At 42.7% G+C, this 14812-nt stretch overlaps 1 protein-coding gene across 2 annotated transcripts in view; it reads right to left on the bottom strand.

Moving 5' to 3' along the window:
* The window catches only part of Cop1 (COP1 E3 ubiquitin ligase), a 138965-nt gene extending 130112 nt beyond the window's left edge, over nt 1-8853 (bottom strand). For both annotated transcript variants that reach the window (XM_036202402.1, XM_036202401.1), the window contains exons 1-2: nt 8121-8853; nt 1825-1884 (exon numbers count right to left, since the gene is read on the bottom strand). In XM_036202402.1, coding sequence (XP_036058295.1) covers nt 1825-1884; nt 8121-8560 — 500 coding nt within the window. In that variant the 5' untranslated portion in view covers nt 8561-8853. The remainder of the gene's footprint in view (nt 1-1824; nt 1885-8120) is intronic.
* Between the last annotated feature and the right edge of the window lie 5959 nt (nt 8854-14812).

Below are 14812 nucleotides of genomic sequence, written 5' to 3' on the forward strand. Positions count from 1 at the left end.
AAGGCCACTTTAGAAACAGCTGAGCATGGTGACCCATGCCTTTAATCCCAGAAACCCAACCTTTAATCCCAGGGAGTGGGGACAAAAAGAGAAAGGTATATAAGGCGTGAGGATCAGGAACTAGAGGAGTATAGCATGTAGTTAGTTAAGCATTTGGTTGGTTTAGCGTTCAGGCTTTGGAGCAACACAGTTCAGCTGAGATTCATATGGAGGAGGACTCAGAAGCTTCCAGTCTGAAGAAAAAGGATCACCTGAGGAACTAGCAAGGTGAGATAGCTGTGGCTTGTTCTGTGTCTCTGATCTTCCAGCAATCACCCCAATAACTTGCTGTGGATGTCACTCTGTATAAATAAAATGCTGATTGGCCAGTAGCCAGGCAGGAAGTATAAGTGGGAGAAGCAGAGAAGAGAATTCTGGGAACAGGAAGGGGAGGCAGAGAGATTGCAAGCCACTGCCATGAGAAGTGAGATGTAAGATACTGGTAAGCCATAAGCCACGTGGCAAAGTATAGATTAATAGAAATGGGCTGAATATAAGAGTAAGAGCTAGACAACGGTAGACCTGAGCTAATGGCCAAGCAGTTTAACTAATACTACAAACTGGCCTTGGGTTTGTTTTTATTAACAAGTACCTTTAAGATTCATGCTATAGGAACCTATACATGATCTCCAAAAGATTGGGCCCATCAATAAACCATCATGGTGGGAAGGAGACACCTAAGTCGCTAAGTTTTCCCAGGAACTACAGGCAATTAATGGTTGCCAGGGGGTGAGACACAGATCATATTCATCAGTGTTATAGCCGCTGGTAAGCTGTCCTTGCTTAAGTAAATAATCACCTGCCCATGTTCATTCAGGCACCCCTTATTAATTGCAGTGGGGCCACAAGACAAACAAAGACATGAACCTAAGAAAAGGACTAGTAGGAATGAAGAAGGTTGGTAGGGGCAGGAGGGAGGTAAAAGGAGAGTGTAATCATAATATATACATGTATGAAATTTTCATATAATCAAATTAATCAACAAAAAATGAAAAACAAAATATGAGTAGGAGGAGGACGTTTTTGTAAAAAGAGATTTGGTAGGAAGGAAGGGAATAAAGTATAATGATAATGAACTGTAAGCCAGCCACTCCAATTAAATGTTTTCCTTTATAAGAGTTGCCACGGTCATGGTGTCTCTTCACAGCAATAAAAACCCTAACTAACACATGATCTAAGTATATATGATATGGGTTATCTAGAACTGGCAAACCCACACAAACAGAAAGTAGATAGTTGCTTTTGGTGACTACAGACACTGTTTAAAAGGTTCAGTTTTGCCAAAAGAACAAGTACTGGAGCCTATACAATAATGAACATAGTACAAACTATACATATCAAGATAGGTAAGACTGTAAATTCTATGTTATTTTATAATTAAAAACTTAATTAATATAACACAATATATTCTAAAGACAATCTGTGTGTGAAGTGTTAACAAAGAAAATAGAGCCTTTTAATCTACTCCATCCTTTTCCTATGTCTGTGCCCACCTGTTCTCTGGGTCCTCCCGCCTTATTCCCAAGTAAATAACTAGTATCTCATGCTTAATGACTGATTACCCACCTTGATTTTCTAAAATAACACTGTTTCTCCCAATAGATAATAAACACAAGATCTTAAAGCATGTACTAAACAAATTCACAGAAGTCATGTACTAAACAAATTTTATATCTTGAAGTGTCAAACCTGTAAAGACCTATGAGTTGAACAAACAATCTAAAATTAGTTTAAGGAGCATAATTTTTTGTCAGTTGCACTTATATTGAATGAATATTATCTTACCAAAAGCTGTGGCCACATTTTGTCATGTATGCTTCTTCAATCATATCAAAGCAGATGGGGCTACACACAAAAAAAAGAGAAAAATCATCAAAATAAATGTTGTAAAGGCAAGAGTACTACACACTGGAAAGGGCTAGTGACAACATCAATCAAATCAAATTTAATATATGACTAAGAGTTAAGTATTCGAATTTGTCAACAGAAATTTATAGGACTATTAGTAAAAGTAATACATTCAAGCTGACCCAAAGAGCAATACATTCTAAAATAAGTGCAGTGCATACACTTAAATTACTCAAATATTAACCCAGCTCATATTTGATGTCCTGATGTTGAAAGTGAAATTTCAATTCTAATTCTCCTCTCATTTGTCTATAGAATATCAAAACAACACTCCAAGTCCCAGTATTCTTTGCACTAAGATTGGCCATAAAGAGTATGATTAATGGATATAAGGTTATAGGTAGGTAGAACAGGTTACCTGAATGGTCTGAATCATAATATGGTAACTATAGTTAACAAAAACGCTAAACATTTTTAATTGCTTAGGGCAGGATATTTTCATTGTTCCTACCACAAAGAAATGACAAATGCCCAAGGTGACAGACATGGCAAATGTGAGTCCAATCATTACATATTATACACATGTACTGAAAAGCTGCATTTAAGTATACAAAATAACTAAAATGAAAAGTAAAGGGAGTGTTTAACTTCAAAAAAAAAAAAGTGTTGGAGTGGCTCAGTTGGCAAAACATTTGATTTACAAGCAAGAAGACCCGATGTGTGTGATTTGTAATCTAGAGCGAGGGAGTGCGACAGAATTTCTGGGGTTCCCTGGATGGTCTAGTCTAACTGGTGAGCTCCCAGACTATGAGACTATTTCAAATAAGGTGAACAACAATCCTAAAGATGACACTCAGTCCTCTGTGCGCGCTTGCGCTCTGGCAATCGCGCTCTCACGATCGCGCTCGCTCTCTCTCTCTCTCTCTCTCTCTCTCTCTCTCACACACACACACACACACACACACACACACACACACACAAAACAAACAAACAAAACACTCCTACCTTTAGAAAAGTCCCTAGGGAAAATATATTTTCAATTGTTATCTTTTATTGCATACATATGTCCATCCATACTGATTTTGGACATAGTCTCATATACACTAGGCACTCACATGATCTAAGATATTTTATTACATTTCTCTCTTTAGACTTTACACTAATTTTGTCTTACATCACATATGTGAATTATACATAAAAATCAAATCAGGGGCTCTTACAAATGCTTATGTTTTCGTATTTAACTTTACTGATTTAACTTTTTTGGGTGGTGTGTAGCATATGCACATGTGCATGTTTATATGTGCGTATGCCAGCCCATGTGGGTGAGTGTAGAGCTGAGAGGTGAATGTTGGGATGTCTTCTTAACCTTTTGGATGGGGAAAGGAGGAGAGTGGAAGAGTGGTCTCTCAATGAACTATGAGTACACTGTTTCTGCTACATTGGCTGTGAACCTCCAAATTCATCTGTCTCCAGCCCTAGTGCTGAGGTTACAGGTGTGCATGCATACTGTAACTTTTTATGAGGATACAAACTCAGGTCCTTATGCACAGTCAGCAAGTACTTTACCTACTGAACTACTCCCCAGTCTGAATTAACTTTTTGTTTTTGTTTTTGATACAGGATCTTTATGTAGCCCTGTCTAGCCTGAAACTCAATATGTAGATTAGGCTAGCATTGGAACTCAGAGACATGCATGTCTCCTCCCAAGAGCTGGGATTAAAAGATGTACACCCAGCTAAAATTTATTTTATGTGTGTGTAGGTCCCATGCCACAAGTGCAGGTTAGAGAACTTTCAGCAGATGGTTCTCTTTCTGCTAAGGGTTCCAGAACAGAGGTCAGATTGGCTTGTGCAGTTTTTATCCATCTCCTGTGCCATTGCACAAGCTTCTGAAGTAGCCTGTCACTTCTAGCCAATTTTTTTCCCACACAATAATATCCAGTACTTTAGTGATGCTGCATAAAGGTCCCTCATTTCTACAATTTCATAAAGAATGAAACAATTAATTCAAAATTATCTCAAGGAGATTTGCTTTCATTTTGCCAAAACCTACATCAAGGCAGGTATATTTTGTTTTATTTTGCTTTTTTGTTTGTTTGTTTGTTCTTTTTGTTTTTCGAGACCGGGTTTCTTTGTGTAAGAGCCCTGGCTGTCCTGGAACTCATTTTGTAGACTAGGCTGGCCTTGAACTCAGAGACCTGCTTGCTTCCAGAATGCTGGGATTAAAGGCAAGGCAGGTATCTTTTATGTTTACACACCTGCATGAAATGATAGCTACATCCAATTACCATTGTTATGGTACCATCAAATGTAACAAAGAAATCAAATGTTTAAAAATGTCAAAAGATAAAACAAGTGAAAGAAAGTTAAATTTATACTCAGAGAACATAATCAAGTATGGTTCACTTGCATTTGAGGTCAATATTTAACTGGGGAGAACTTTCTTTTGACCATATTACTCAGAAAGCTAGATTTAAAAAACTGCTTTTTAACACTGAACACTAGTTAGCACAAGACTGACAGCCTTGAGAGAAGAAAAAGAAATGAATATATTCTTATTTTTATGTGGACCTAGTTTATTGTGGACTCATTCTTTGCCTGAAAACATTTTGTAGGCTGTCATAACCGGAGCAGAGCAACTAATTGAGCACTTCAGGAAGCACAAATGGGACATCAGAGAGAAAGGAACTACAAAGAGAACAACTCTGGAACAGCCACATAAGCTTTCCCCGCTTTGTTACTGAGTAACTGTGACTGTACCCATGGTTCAACTGCACAAGATCAGGAACAAAATGATGAGGGAGCTTTTATTCAAACCCTAGGCATCATTAAATAACTCTTCTCAAAAAGAGTTTGTATGGGGGGAGGGGTCCTAATCTACTGCCTCCCACCCCAGCCTCCCATTATGATTCTTAGAATAGGGACAGCAAGGAGAGAAATGGCTAAGGAGAAAACCATTATGAAACAGCTTCTTACCTCTGATCAAACCCATTTAAGAACCACTGGATAGTATACTAGAACTCACAGAGCTCAAGCTTTCCACCCACATAAAAGGAAGTGCTAAACTGAGACTCCAGATCTGATTCCTCATTTTGTCCCTTAGCTAGCCTACCTAAAACAGGCGAAAATCATTACACTGGTGTTATAGTCAAATAAGAGAGTCTACATAACTCCTTACAACTACTCTAAGAATAAAATGAGATGTGAAATATAAATGTAAATGAGTAAAGAATTAACATTATTTGAACTTAAACCTCATTTCTACATAAAAGATTACAGTAATTTGAATTGCCTCACAGTCTGACACAGAGGTACAGAAAAAGACAAAAACACTCAGAGACCAATTAGGAATAAAAAGGGTTGCTAAGGCTATCTAATACATATCCCACCCCAATAATCTGATCAAAATTAAACCTTAAGAAGTGCAAAATATATTCACTGATTAATTCTTCTGAATAGCCAATCTCACCAAAAATAAATATAATGAATTGAGATTCTTAGTGAAATATTTGGAATTTTAACAAAAAATATTCATTGGATATTTTCACACTAGAACATAAAATATAATACCTATACAACATAGGAAAAAAGAGTAGCTGAAATTCTTTTTAATAATTTATTTTATGAGTGTGTATGGGTGCTTTGCTTACAAGTATGTCTGTGTACCGCTTGTGTGCATGGTGCCTATGGGGCCCAGAAGAGGAATCAGATGCCCTGAAAATGGAGTTACATACAGTTGTGAGCTACCATGTGGGTACTGGGAATCAGACCCCAGTCTTCTGACAGAGCAACAAGTGCTCTTAGCCAGTGAAGTCTCCTCTCAGTCCCTAAGCTCAATGATCTTTTTAAACAACCAGGTGATGGACTAATAATTTAGTCTTATTCCTGAGCTGGTTAGTTTTAAATGTCAACTTAACACAATATAGCACCGCTACAAAGTATCAACCAAGGAACTGTCTAGATCAGATTGATTCCTGACATGCCTGTGGGGTATGTTCTCCATTCCTGGGGGGGGGGGGGGGGGCACGCCTTTAACCCCAACACTGGGGAGGCAGAGCCAGGCGGATCTTTCTGAGTTAGAGGCCAGCCTGGTCTACAGAGTGAGATCCAGGAAAGGAGTAAAGCTACACTGAGAAACCCTGTCTCAAAAAACAAAAAACAAACAAACAAAAAAATTATAATGGGCTGGAGAGATGGCTCAGAGGTTAAGACCATTGACTGCTCTTCCAGAGGTCCTGAGTTCAATCCCCAGCAATCACATGGTGGCTCACAACCATCTGTAATGTGATCTGGTGCCCTTTTCTGGCTTGCAGTCATACATGCTGTATACAGAATAAATAAATAAATCTTTAAAAGAGAAAAAGACAACCCAGACCATTGTGGGAACTTCCACTCTTTGCTTGACTGTGGAAGTGAATCTTCTAAGCTCCTGCACTGATCTCTCCACAATAATGAATTTTAACTGAAACTGTGAGCCAAAGAAACCTTTCCTTCACTAAAATGTCTATAGTCAAGGTATTTGTGACTGCAACAGAAATGAAACCAGGACACCTAATACCCAAACCAAGTGCCATCTGCTCCTTAGTCACCTCTAGGTCCCTATACCGTTGCCTATATTACTCTGACAGACAGTTCCAAAGCCAACGTCTAAATTATCTATTAAGTAACTGAATAATACTCTGATTTCTCAAACCCTTTCCACTATTAAATGACCTAAGGTCGCTGGCATGCTTTTCTTCTACTTTTTGAAAACTGAAATGCAAATAATGGCTAAAAATTAAATTCTATAAGTCGCCTACTTGTTTTACTAGCTTCTACATTATCTTGAGACACTACTGATTGGATAGGAATGCAAACACTTCACCCAGGCAGGTGTGGTAGCACACACCTGTAATACCAGCATTTGGGAGACAGAGACAGGCAGAGCTCTGAGTTCAAGGCCAACCTGATCTACAGAATGAGTACCAAAACAGCCAGGGATACAGAGAGAATCCTGTCTCAAACAAACAGGAATGCAAACATCTCCTTAGATCCAACCTTAAACTGTTTAAATTGCATACGAATAATAACAACCATTTGTGTTTCAATAACAAGTGCTGCTTCTGAATCTAAACAAAAGCAGAAATATAAATTATATTCCTGAAGAGGCAAGAAAGTGTAGCCAGTATCTTTCTCAATGGTTACAATCTCTAGCCCCATTACATTTAATAACACCATATAAGACTATCTTCCAACTCTTAAAGAGAACCAACTTCCCCAAGAAGGACACTCAAGTCAACTTCCTACATCATTTAAGTCAATCAACAAGTCCCTTCGCAGGAAAGACACAGCATTCTACCAGTTCTTGAGCAGGAATACTTAAGCTCTCTTAGTCCTAGAACTAGTATTTAAAACCCAATTAAAACTCAAATAATTCAAGACAATCAGATTCATCTTTTGCTTAAAGCCCCTCTTAGATTCCAAATGACTGATTCTTCTGTGTCATTCAAGACGCCAGCTGTGATGCAATGACTATACAGGCGTTTCTCAAGCCATAAGTTCCTGCATATTACACAGCGCTGTAATAGTTCAGTACAACACAGTAACACTATCTAATAAATGTGTTTCCCTTGTTCCAACAGTTGAAGCGTGGAATTGGTCGTGAACAAATTTTGACTAATTATCAGCAACAGAATTACAAGGGTCCTATCCATCCAAACAGGAGACATTTACACATCCCCACGCTCAATACTTAAGAAGACCACTCTGTAAAACATCCACAACCGTGTTTCGAGCACCATCTACTGTATTTACAATACAGAGTTGACTAGCAATTCCATCTCTCAGAATCTCAGGCAGTATTCTTCCTCTGAAAATGTAATTCACATAAACTACTCCAGACTGATGCCTAATCCACTGGCATTCAAGGTTCAAACTCCTGGCCCAAATATTTCCTACAGAACCACTTACTGGACCCTCCACCTCTATCCTTAGGCAGTCCCTTAAAATGCCTTCAGTTCCTGCACATCAACACCCACCTCAACGTAACCCCATTTAACTACTTTGCCTCGGGATCCCAGTCCACCTCCACCTCCCAACCAGGAACCTCTAACTGCAAACACTCAACTCCCCAGCTCGAATCCTAGCACCACCAAGCTGCGCTCTCCGACAGGTCCCCCTACACCGGACCCTGCCAGCTTCAGCAGCAGAAAACTCGTGGTCGAGCATGCAGGGACAGCTCTGAGAACCCACCAGACGAAGTCGTTGCTTTTGTCCTCGTAGGAATTGTGGATCCCGTTGCAGAGCGGGGCGAGCAGAGGTCGCTTCCTACTGCTGCTGCTGCTGCTGCCCAGGCTGGAGCTGCTCCCTCCAACACCGGCGCTGGGCCTGGCCGCGCAGCTGAGCCGGGACAGGCCCGCGGACACCGCCCCGCCGGTGCTCGCGCTGCCGCTGCCGCTGCCGCTGCCGGACACCGCGGCCGCCACTAGCACAGGCCGTCCCGGGCCACCGAGGCCGCCCGAGCCCGCGGCCGGAGCCGCCCCGCCAGAGACCAGCGTCGCCACCGAGGTCGCCGCGGAAGGCGGCGACGGAGACGAGGATAAGGACGAGGAGGCGGAAGTCACCGAAGAGGCCGCCGAGGAACCGGGGCTCGTCCCAGCGGAACCCGAGCCGGGCTGGCGGCTACCTGACATCGTGCCTCCCTCCCTCCCTCCCTCCCTTGGCCCTGCGCTCTGAGGCGAGGGCCCGGATGGACCGCGACCCTCCGCCGCCCCAGGCGCTCAGCCCCCGAGCATCCTGAGGACGCGCCGGGAGGTGGGCCGGGGGAACAATAAAGTTGGGCTTTCCACCGCCGCCCCGCCGCCGCGTCCTACGCGAGGGGGCGGGGGAAGCTATCACATCAGAGAAGCCATTACTGCCGAGGAGGCCGCCGGGGTAGCCAACCCGGGCTCGCCGAGGCGGCCGTGCTTGCGCACGCGCGGCGGAAGGGGCGGGGCACCCGGTGCGCACGCAGCGGCTGACGCTGGGCCGTGCCGGAGAGGCCTAGTGGGGAGGGGAGGGGAGGGGAAGCCGGTTTCCGTTCCTGACGCAGCAGAGGGTTGGAAGGCCGTTTTAATAGAGTCAAAGGCTGGAAGGGAGCGAAGTGGCGGGCTTGGTCTGAAGGACCAGGAACGCTCGAAAAGCAGCTGCTTACGCATTCCCCGCGTGGACGCTGGCCGATGGCTCTCTTAGACCTGAGATGATGCGGGGCGGTGGTGGCGCGCATGCGGATCCAGCCTGGGAAAGACTGAGATGGCTTGCTTAGGTCTCCTGAGGCTTCGTTGCCCCATGGTATGGCAGATGGCAGGAATATCATTTGTATTTCTGCTTTTGTTTAGCTTCAGAAGTCCTATAAAAAGAAGTAGGGGGCCAGCCAGGGTAGTGAAAAGAGCCGCGAGCCAAGGGTTTCAAACATTTTATGGTACCAGAAATTGAGTCATGTTTCTCTTGTCACTTACCTAAATAATAGCTAATATTTTGTAAAGTCTCTTTGATAACGCCTGATTTATTTTCACAGAAGCAGCAAACCTAGTTTCATACAAAGCCCTCCCTGGAGAATGCAAACTAAGCCTTAAGCTTTGCTGGTTTGGTGGGACATGGGGCATACAGAGGGAGAACTCTCGTCTGTCCGATGACTTTCTTGTTGTAGTCCCGTTTCTCCTCTGATTAGTGCCTGCTGCATTGTCCTACAGCCCTTATCAGAGGAGAAATGGGGTTACAACATAGAAGTCACCAGACAGATACAGACATTGCCACTGCCTTTCAGTGTCTCCGTTATTGTAAGCCTTCTGGCCACCTCATTCCTCATTGAATTGAGAGTTATCATCCCTGCAAAGCCCTCTAGCTTTTGAACTTTGTAAGTTTTTTTGTGACTGTCCAGTGCTAAGAGTCACAAAGGCCAAACGTAATGCCCTAGCATTTTCCAGAGTCAGTGGGTCAAAAGCAGGTTAAGTTCTGAAACTTTTTTTTTTGGAATCGTTCGAAAAATCGTCCTGGGGTGGGTTGGGGATTTAGCTCAGTGGTAGAGCACTTGTCTAGCAAGCTGTACCCTGGGTTCGGTCCTCAGCTCGAAAGAAAAAAAAATTAAAAAAAGGATTAAAGGCATGAGTGCCACCATTTGTCTGGCAGTGGTGGCGCACGCCTTTAATCCCAGCACTTGGGAGGCCAGCCTGGGCTACCAAGTGAGTTCCAGGAAAAAGGCGCAAAGCTACACAGAGAAACCCTGTCTCGAAAAACCAAAAAGAAAAAAAAGATAGAAAAATATCCTGGGACTCTTGGACCCTGAAGAGCCTCAGTAGTCTTAGACAAATTAGTGAGTTTTTGAGCTGCACCCCAAATTTCAGTCATAAGATACAGGTGAAAAATGTTTAGGGCCTGGGAACCTGTGTACACATTGGGGTCCCAGTCAGGGTGCTTGGATAAAGCTGCCTCAAAAGCAAGGCCCCAGAGAGCTTCCTTGCCACTGCCCCAATAGTTCCCTTTCATCTGAATTAAAAAGAGGAGTTGGTGGAACTCATCCCAGGGGTAAAGAACAGATCCTAGGAGGGCTGTTAGGGCTTGGGGCTTATCAGAAAAAGGTGGGTCTGGGTCTTCCTTCCAGTAATAATGATTTGAAATAGAGAACGGAACATAGATCAGAAAAGAATCACACACATCCCCTGTGTCAGCGATTATCAACCTATGGGTCGCAGCCCTTTCCGCCTAAGACCATCAGAAAATTCATAGCAGCAAAATTGCAGTTATAAAGTAGCAACGAAGATAATGTTATGGTTGGGGGTCAGCACAACATGAGGAATGCATTAAAGAGTCAGCGTTAGGAAGGCTGATAACCTCTGCTCTGTTGTTGACCTCCTTCTCCTACTCCCAAGGAAGGACTGGTGCCTTCTGCAAAGAAAACAAAAACAAAAAGCAAAAAACAAAGGAGGCTAGTAACAGGGAGACCAGCCACCTGCCTGCTCTTGGGCACCTGGGAGGACCCAGGTTCCAGGGACCCAGCCATGCCTGCCATGGGAAGTGGCTCCAATCTGAGGGCTGTCCGTTTCCAGGGAACCACCGCCCACTGTGGAGCTCCAGGCAGAAAGGCACCAAGTGAGAGACTGGAGGTGTGTGTGACTCCAGGAGTGGGTTGGTATGACTAGAAATTTCCCAGCCTAGAGAGGAAAGGAGACTTTTTTTTTTTTTCATACAAAAAGACAAACTGCTAACAACAGCATACGGAAGGAGGCACCTACTGGCAGAATCCTGAGAAACTGGCAGAATTGTAATCAATCAAGTTAACCAGAGTGAGTACTCGCCAACCCCCCTTTGGGGAGATGAGACAAAACAGAACAGCAGCAGAAACATCAAGAAAGCAGATAACTTCCTGGGCCAAATTTCCCCTCGTTCATATCAACAGTCACAACAGTTGGCCAGCCATTCTTTCAAACAAAACCAAAACCATATGCCTCATTCAAGACAAAACCAGGACATATGGGGCTCCATTATTGGCCTCCCAACTTAAGTGTGGGAGGACTTGGGAAGAATTTCCTGTTGGAATTTTCTTCCAAACAAGGAAGAGGGCTTCCAGTGTCCCTCTTATCCAGAAGACGACTCACCAGAATGGGCCTGTCCTTAGAAGGCTCCCCATGGGCTCATCCTCAACCAGAATCAGAACAAAATTCAGTATACAGACATAACCTAGGTGTGTCAGAACTCTTGTTTTCATGTCTGGAACATGGCAATCATTCGAGGCCTTGCCAGACTCAGAGGAGTTGGGGCCTGGAATGTTTGTCAGATGGTGTATCCCTTGCAACCTTTCCCTGGCCAGGAAGTCTGGGAATGAGGCTGAGTTCCACAGTGTGGGCAATCTTGCTGGGGCCTCCAGTGAAATGATCCATGAAAGATAGTTATTAACAACTACACTGATTAAGCCAATTAAAAGTTTAAGTCCTTTTTATTGATACCAGAACTAGCTCGAGCCTCTGAACAGTTCAAGGAAGAGAAAGTTCAAACCTTATTCCAACATTAAGGACATTAAGGAAGCTAAAGAGATAACAAAGCAATTAGAAAAATAGACACAATGTAATAATACTTGCCTGATGTGGAGACACCAGCCTTTAATGCCAGCGCACTCAGAAGCAGAGGCAAACAAATCTCTGTCAGTGTGGAAGATGGCCTAGAAACAATGGTAAAAAAGGCGTAGAGTAAAATAAAATAAAATAAAAATTAACAAATTAACTTTACAAGAAAGGTAGGCCGGCGGTGGTGGCGCAAGCCTGTAATCCCAGCACTCGGGAGGCAGAGGCAGGTGGATCTCTGTGAGTTCAAGGCCAGCCTGGTCTACAGAGCTAGTCCAGGACAGACTCCAAAACTACAGAGAAACCCTGTCTCGAAAAACAAAATAATAATAATAATAATAATAATAATAATTTGGGGAAAAAACTAATTAGGAAAATTTTATATCAGTTTTGACAGACATTACTATTCTAGATTATGGTGATGAGAAGGAAATTTTGGGACTGTCCTGAAAAGAAACAATGGGATTAAATAGCTCTACAAAAGAATCTTTAAAATCCTGGAGGGTATGACCCCAAACTGCCATTCTCATCAGCACTGTCTTCTCGGGGCTTTGCTTAAGAGCCAATACATACAGTAAAGATAATGGAGCATAGGGAATGACTCCAAAGGTAACCCCTGGATCACAGTAGCATGATGTCAGAGATACCCAATGGATAATTTAAGTTGGGCTGTGCTGAGTGTAGGATAAGAGAACATTCAAGTAAGCATAACCAGACACTGATTGAAAATGCAATCTAAGTTACAAGAGAAAGATCAACACATGAGAGAGAGATTGGGAGGTTAGTAAGAGGATAATACACTAATCCTAAGTAGTTCTTAAGGACCAATTGCTTGATAAACTATTGGTTCTATTGTTATAACTAAATATCCAATGTGGGCTGTTTGTCAAAAAGATGTATTCATAGTTTGAGAAGTTAGAATTCCAAAATTGGGTAGCGAGGGTTGAATTGGCTGTGTCAATTTGGCTGAAAGCCCAGAGGGAAACAGTCTGGTGCAAAGGGGTTCAACAAACATTTGGAGTGGCCAGTCCTTATAACAACCTGCTCTTGAGAAAATGGGTTGTTCTTCCTAAAACCACCATTGATCCCTCTCTAAACAGTACCTTTATAACCTAAAAGTCTTCTGTTATCCTCCCTCTTAAAGGTTCTATCACCCCAACACAACCTAAGGACCAGTCTCTCTTTTGTAAAATCACTCAAACCATATAAAGCCATCGTGAGAACATTTGCTGTGCCCATGATTCTCAAACATCGCTGTAGAGAAGAACCATCCATACAGCTTTTTTTAAAACTACAGATTCTTGGATTCTACCACAGAGATACTGACTATAGGCCTGGTGTAGGGCCTATGAATATACAGTCCCCAATATCCAGGTGAGTCTAATGCAGGTAACTAACATTATGAGTCAATTTGGGATACACGATGAGAATTTTGTCTCAAAATAAAACAAAAAATAAATAAAAAGAAATGTAAAACACTGATTAATAAGGTAGGGAATGCAAGAGAAATGAAGTAATCACTTCCAGGAGTCTCTTCCAAGGAGGAGAAGTGATACAATACAACATGTTTCCTAGGAACAAATCCTGAGTACTTGAAGCCTATCTTCAGTAAAATCTGAAGTTGCAAAAGGAAGCTGAGCAAATATGATGCAATTTCCCTTCATACTAGATAAATACATTGAAGTACATAGTAGTTTCTGCTGGCAAGATCTGTTAGGAAAGCAGAAAAGAGGAAGCATGGTGCACACAAGTGCATGAATGCACATAACACAAAGAAGCAAGACAACTCAGGAGAAACAACAAATAGAATAGTTTAAAAATGGAAAGGAAAACATACTAGGCCCAAATAACTAATAGAATACCATAATGTTAAATGCATTTAGCCCATGAGCTATAAAAAAATACATATAGTAAAGATTAAATCCAAAATCTAAAAAAAGAAATGAAGACAGAATGAAATGATTGACAGAGAATTGAGCTTCTCGTATCTGTTCCTAAGATATAATATCCAAATACTCTATTTTAGCAAGACAAGAGTTCTGGTTTCCATCTGCTGCAGGCTTTGTCCTTTGTAAGCAGCCTCCGAGTCCAGAAGTTCTCTGCAAAGCTTTATCTGCTAGACTCACCTAGAAAAGTTGGGGCCTGACTACCCTGATGCTGTCTAATCCATTTTTTGTTTTTTGTATTCCAGAGCTGAGGACCGAACCCAGGGCCTTGTGCTTGCTAAGCAAGCGCTCTACCACTGAGATAAATCCCTAACCCCGTTTTTTGTTTTTTGAGACAGGGTTTCTCTGTGTAGCTTTGTGCATTTCCTGGATCTCACTCTATAGGCCAGGCTGTCCTCGAACTCACAAAGATCTTATTGTTTCCAACGGGTTGGGGTGGCAAATATGGACTTGGAAGGGAGGTAGAAAGCTCCTTTTAAGCAACAGTTAGGGGAATTCCAGGGAGGAGGGATTAATCTGGTGCTGATTGGTGGAGTGGAGGAAAGATTAGTCTGCAGGCTGATTGGTGAGAGGCTCTAGTGGTTAGGGACCTTCTAGCTACAGGCTAGGAAAAGCTATCTTTAGCTAGCAGAAGGCTGTGGGGCGCCTGCTGATTGGTTGCTCCTGAGTTGTGGTCTTCCTGAGAACTGCTTGCTCAGCTCTAGCTAGTTCCAGTAAACCAAACTAAGCCCTGGTCCCTGGCAGGACTATAAGAAACGTGTCATGGAGCTGGTCTGGCTCCCCAGCCCTCTCAGTATTAAAGAGAGAAATTGAGAACCAAGAGTGATGGTGCATGCCTATAACCTGAGATGCTAAAATAGCCGAGGCGAGAAGACTGCAAGTGTAAACCCTGCCTAATTTACAG

Source organism: Onychomys torridus, chromosome 11 (genome assembly GCF_903995425.1).
Source record: "Onychomys torridus chromosome 11, mOncTor1.1, whole genome shotgun sequence".
Classification (NCBI taxonomy): Eukaryota; Metazoa; Chordata; class Mammalia; order Rodentia; family Cricetidae; genus Onychomys; species Onychomys torridus.